This window comes from Schistocerca serialis, chromosome 9 (assembly GCF_023864345.2).
Source record: "Schistocerca serialis cubense isolate TAMUIC-IGC-003099 chromosome 9, iqSchSeri2.2, whole genome shotgun sequence".
Lineage (NCBI taxonomy): Eukaryota > Metazoa > Arthropoda > Insecta > Orthoptera > Acrididae > Schistocerca > Schistocerca serialis.
The window spans coordinates 58,656,468-58,662,467 of record NC_064646.1 but is presented as its reverse complement, the minus strand read 5'-3'; the positions used below and the strand labels follow the sequence as shown (position 1 = coordinate 58,662,467).

The 6,000-nt window shown below is 43.0% G+C and overlaps 1 protein-coding gene across 1 annotated transcript in view; it reads left to right on the top strand.

Moving 5' to 3' along the window:
• Positions 1-2,827: 2,827 nt before the first annotated feature.
• The window catches only part of LOC126419773 (retinol-binding protein pinta-like), a 101,623-nt gene continuing 98,450 nt past the window's right edge, over positions 2,828-6,000 (top strand). The window contains exon 1 of the mRNA XM_050086946.1: positions 2,828-2,972. Within this exon, the coding sequence (XP_049942903.1) occupies positions 2,828-2,972 (145 nt within the window). The remainder of the gene's footprint in view (positions 2,973-6,000) is intronic.

The window sequence follows — 6,000 nt, the reverse complement described above, 5'->3', positions numbered from 1 at the left end:
ATATTAGCATTCCTCTTCTTGTCAGAGTGTACCCAGCTACTCACCTTAGGAATCGTGTTTCCAATGCTTGTATTCTTTGTTCATTTCTTTTTGTTAGTCCTAAACTCATTTCCACATGTTATTGTTGGTGCCGACATTGTTTTGTAGAAATTCAGTAGAACTTACTTTCTTACTTTAGTTCTGAGGGTTCTGTACATTGTTCTACTAACGTAATTCAGTCTTTCTACTTCCTTTTGTACGTCCCTTACTGTCACGAATGAGATAGTATTTCCTAGGAAGTTGAACGAGTTTACTTTTCTGTTTTTTGATTATTTACTATTATTTTTCCGTCAATTGACTCCTGGTTAATGAAAACCATAAGTTTTGTTTTCTTTGAAGATAATATCTTTATAACTGAGCCCTTTTTGGATAAAATATGGCAGCTCTTTGGAGAGTGTTCCTGCTATCGGCAGTCAGCAAAGTATAAAGTCATACAATAATTCCCGCTGTTGAAGTCACAAGTATAAAAAGTTAATTCACTTGTCTATTGCCTCAGTATATTCACTATAAATATTAAAAAGAATTGGAGACAATCTGTATCCTTATTTTACTCCGAAATTTATCCTGGTCTTAGATTTTCCAGTTTCTGCAGTGTCGATTTCTGATCCTCGTATTATCTCTGATAGCTTTTCCTATGCACTTTATCGAAAGCTTTCACATATTCTACGAATGATAAAAATGCGTCTCTATTGCGCTCTTCCTGTTTCTCAGTTATTTGTCTAGCAGTGAACTTATTGGCTGCGCACGATCAACTTTCCCTCAAACCCGTTTGGCCTTGTATCAGAAAAATATCGACAGTTACTACTAGTGTCTATGTTACTACTTTAGAAGATATTTTATACCCTGTGCTGAGCACAGAGATGCTCCTATAATTTATTTGCAATTACTTCTGTCTCTTTTCTTGTTTTGTTTTGAAGTTATTGTTCCATTGTTCCAAATTTCAAAGATTTCTTGAATTGTCTTATTTTTCAGCATGTGTTAATATATATTCAGCTCGTTGCTAATTCCATCGCTGCCAGGTGTTTTCCTATTTTTCATTATAAATACTGCATCTTTTATTCCTTCATTTCCATTCTGTTATATCTTCCTCTTCTTTTGTTTTTTTATAGTAGTCCATCCATTGCGTCTTAGTTACCACTTCTAATATTGCATCATTCTTCACCTTTTTATTTACGTTCCTCATAATTTTAAAAGCAAATTTCTGTAAAATATCGATATCTATTTCCACTTCCAATATAAAGCTAGCCCAGTTTCGTGATTAATTTTCCTACATACTTCTTTAGATTCTTTCGACAGTGTTCTACATTCCTCTCTATTTTCAGTCGTCCTGCTTTGTAATCTCTTCAGGTATGTCTCTTCTGTTCCTCTTCATCAATCTATCTATTCGTCTTTCCAGTAGGTCAGTATTTGATTTCGATGTTCTAGAGACTCTGCAGAAGTCTGCACTATTACAGTTTCCATTCCTTCTCTAGATCTTGGCTTTCTACTGTTTTATCACACAATTTATCCAGCTTCTACCCATAATGATTCTTTACAGAATTTGGTTTTAACAAATATGGTTTCCGATTCTTATTCTTATGGCTTGATCTGTATAGTTCATAGACCAAACGACACCTTACGAGTCGCCAGTGAGTAATATGGGACAGTGTCAGCTCCGCTTGCGCAGCGAATTGACTTCAGTGGGCTCCGCTCAAACGTTTGCCGAATTCACTCCACTATGCCATCAGAAGTGGAAGGCCGACTCTTATCTTTTCACAAGCATCCTATCTCTTTAGACTGGCGATACCAACTACAAATATTTTTGGGTGCACACGGATCAATACCAAAACGCCAGCGAAATGCACACTGGGCCGAAACTGCTGACTCACTCTTTGCAAACTGCAACACAGAAAATGCCTACAGTTGAGCGGACGCCATCTCACTTCTGACTGGCTGCAAACTGAGAAGACACATTAACTGACACCTAACGGTGATTTTCTGAAACTCCAGGCCACGCTCACTCAAACACACATTTCCCTGCCCGCACGTCACATGTTTCGTAATTATTACCGTCCAAAACAAGGTCGTTATTTTTTAAACAGCCCGTATTAGGGACCCTTAGTGTCCGGTGGCGCGTTACACAGTAATCGCATTTTATTTGATTTCCTTACTAGATTGCACTGAAAATATCTGCACAATGGTGCAGATCTCAAAGGTATCTTCTTTGTGTCTTGTTCAACAACAAACTTCTTCCATTCAATCGCGGAGCGTGCTGTTGACAACAGTAATTCCTGTTTTATCCTTCACCCACAAACTTGCTTTCGGTATTGCTGGGTTATGTCGCGAGTTTGTTTATTTCTGTGTTAGCTGAACGTTTAGAGACATAGGGTGAGTCAGGAGGATAAGCACATCCTTTGAAGGGTAGTAGTATTAGTGATTTTGAATTAAGACGTCATGTGAACATATGTCCCGTTCTTAACATTTTCTGGGGAAACGCATAGAAAATGAATCATTGTGATCTAGTATTTTGTTACATTATGCACATTTCCTCAGAAAAGATGTTCAAAAAGTCCACCGTCAACTGCAATGCATTCTGCAGCTCTTTTAAAGGAGCCACTGTGTTGCTGATGTGAGCTTCATTCATTCTGTCCTGTACTTGAGCACACGCATGTTAAATACGAGCGAGAAGTTCCTCCTTAGTGTCCGCTCACACATATAGTCACAAACAGAAGTACAAAAGTAAAATATTTTGCGGCACTAATTTCAAATCAGTAGGAAAATAAGCCTGAACCATTTTTTTTGTTGCCAGATGAGTTCCGGTATCCGGCCACTCAGCCCCCAACTGGAGGTCGTCGCTAAGAAGGAACTGGGCGAGGAGCCGAAGAGGAGGGCCAAGGACATCCAGCACATCAGGGACTGGATGAAGAAGCAGCCCCACCTCAAGGCGCGCACGGGTAAGCTCACCCCTCAAGCCAGTTGCCAAGCTGCATTCCCCATACACGTGTTCCTGCGTACTGGCCTTCAGATTAGGTACAGGCCGAGCGTGTCCCTGGTAAACGCGTTCTTTTAGATATCCCCAGAGCCAAAAGTCACATGGATGTAGATCAGGTATTATTGCAGGCCGTACATCTGGAAAACCTCTAGAGGTACCACCTGCGTGGAACATTGCATTAAGCAGACCTTTCACTGGGCGAACGACATGATGTGTCGCCCCATCTTGCAAGAAAACAGCGCTTTCCACAGAACTGCGCACTTCCAAAGAAGAAATCACCTGTTGTACAAGGTGTTCTCCATAACGTGCATCTACATCTACGTCTACATCTACATGATTACTCTGCAATTCACATTTAAGTGCTTGGCAGAGGGTTCATCGAACCACAATCATACTATCTCACTACCATTCCACTCCCGAATAGCGCGCAGGAAAAACGAGCACCTAAGCCTTTCTTTTCGAGCTCTGATTTATCTTATTTTATCTTGATGATCATTCCTACCTATGTGGGTTGGGGTCAACAAAATATTTTCGAATTCGGGAGAGAAAGTTGGTGACTGAAATTTCGTAAATAGATAGTCTTTGGGATCCGTACCAGATCGGGTTGACGGAGGAGATAGAGAAGATCCAAAGAAGAGCGGCGCGTTTCGTCACAGGGTTATTTGGTAACCGTGATAGTGTTACGGAGATGTTTAGCAAACTCAAGTGGCAGACTCTGCAAGAGAGGCGCTCTGAATCGCGGTGTAGCTTGCTCGCCAGTTTCGAGTGAGTGTGTTTCTGGATGAGGTATCGAATATATTGATTCCCCCTACTTATACCTCCAGAGGAGATCACGAATGTAAGATTAGAGAGATTCGAGCGCGCACGGAGGCTTTCAGACAGTCGTTCTTCCCGCGAACCATACGCGACTGGAACAGAAAAGGGATGTAATGACAGTGGCACGTAAAGTGTCCTCCGCCACACACCGTTGGGTGCCTTGCGGAGTATAGATGTAGATGTAGAAAAACGTCTTTGCTTTAATGACTTCCATCCCAACTCGCGTATCATATCTGCCACACTCTCTCCCCTATTACGTGATAATACAAAACGAGCTGCCCTTTTTTGCACCCTTTCGATGTCCTCCGTCAATCCCACCTGATAAGGATCCCACACCGCGCAGCAATATTCTAACAGAGGACGAACGAGTGTAGTGTAAGCTGTCACTTCAGTGGACTTGTTGCATCTTCTAAGTGTCCTGCCAATGAAACGCAACCTTTGGCTCGCCTTCCCCACAATATTATCTATGTGGTCTTTCCAACTGAAGTTGTTCGTAATTTTTAACACCCAGGTACTTAGCTGAATTGACAGCCTTGAGAATTGTACTATTTATCGAGTAATCGAATTCCAACGGATTTCTTTTGGAACTCATATGGATCACCTCACACTTTTCGTTATCTAGCGTCAACTGCCACCTGCCACACCATACAGCAATCTTTTCTAAATCGCTTTGCAACTGATTCTGGTCTTCGGATGACCTCACTAGACGGTAAATTACAGCATCATCTGCGAACAACCTAAGATAACTGCTCAGATTGTCACCCAGGTCATTTATATAGATCAGGAACAGCAGAGGTCCCAGGACGCTTCCCTGGGGAACACCTGATATCACTTCAGTTTTACTCGATGATTTGCCGTCTATTACTACGAACTGCGACCTTCCTGACAGGAAATCACGAATCCAGTCGCACAACTGAGACGATACCCCATAGGCCCGCAGCTTGATTAGAAGTCGCTTGTGAGGAGCGGTGTCAAAAGCTTTCCGGAAATCTAGAAATACGAAATCAACTTGAGATCCCCTGTCGATAGCGGCCATTACTTCGTGCAGACGTCTGACGGTACACCTCACAGGCCTTCAAAGAAGAACGGACCGAGAATAAACGTGCTTCTGAATACAGACCATATAGTCACATACTCACACCGAAAGATATAGGTGTTCGGTTTTTCCGCGCGCTCTACGAGGTTAGAATAATAAAGAATTATTGTGAAGGTGGTTGGATGAACCCTCTGCCAGGCAATTACATGTAATTTGCAGAGTATCCATGCAGATGTAAAAGCAGATACGGCGAGAGTAATGGGTCTTTGTGCACTCGGTTTAACAGTACCCTAGATTCGGCAGGTCTGTGTAATCAGTACACCCTGTAGCGTAAAATGTACCTCATCACTCCATGGAATATTGACCGACCACAACTCATCAACTTCGATCCGTGTCAGGAACCAAACAGCAAATTCAGAACGTTGCTGCGTATTATGAAGTTTCAGTTACTGCAAAACTCCCCATACTGTTACTGTGGGATGGACAATTCTCGTGACACTGCAGGAGCACTAGCGCTACCAGGGGCACGTGCTGCATGGTCAGTTACAGCAAGAGCAACTTCGTCAGTAACTCCCATCGAGATAGGACGCCTTCCTCTTCCAGGTGACACACCAGGCTCACCCGTGTTTTCGAATTTCATGATTATTTTTGTTGTGGACTGTCAAAACAGCCAATCCACAATGACGGGTAGCCGAAAGGCACGCGTTTAAACTCACGCAGGCTGGCGTGTGGTCTGGAACAGGTAAAGGAGTTATACTAGCAAGAAAAGTACGTAGCTGCTGGAATACTTAACTTTAATCCATAATTGGTGAACATCGGTCTGACGGTACATGCACCACAAGATAAATAGCAATTGATAATGGCGCCTTGCTAGGTCGTAGCAAATGACGTAGCTGAAGGCTATGCTAACTATCGTCTCGGCAAATGAGAGCGTAATTTGTCAGTGAACCATCGCTAGCAAAGTCGGCTGTACAACTGGGGCGAGTGCTAGGAAGTCTCTCTAGACCTGCCGTGTGGCGGCGCTCGGTCTGCAATCACTGACAGTGGCGACACGCGGGTCCGACGTATACTAACGGACCGCGGCCGATTTAAAGGCTACCACATAGCAAGTGTGGTGTCTGGCGGTGGCACCACAATC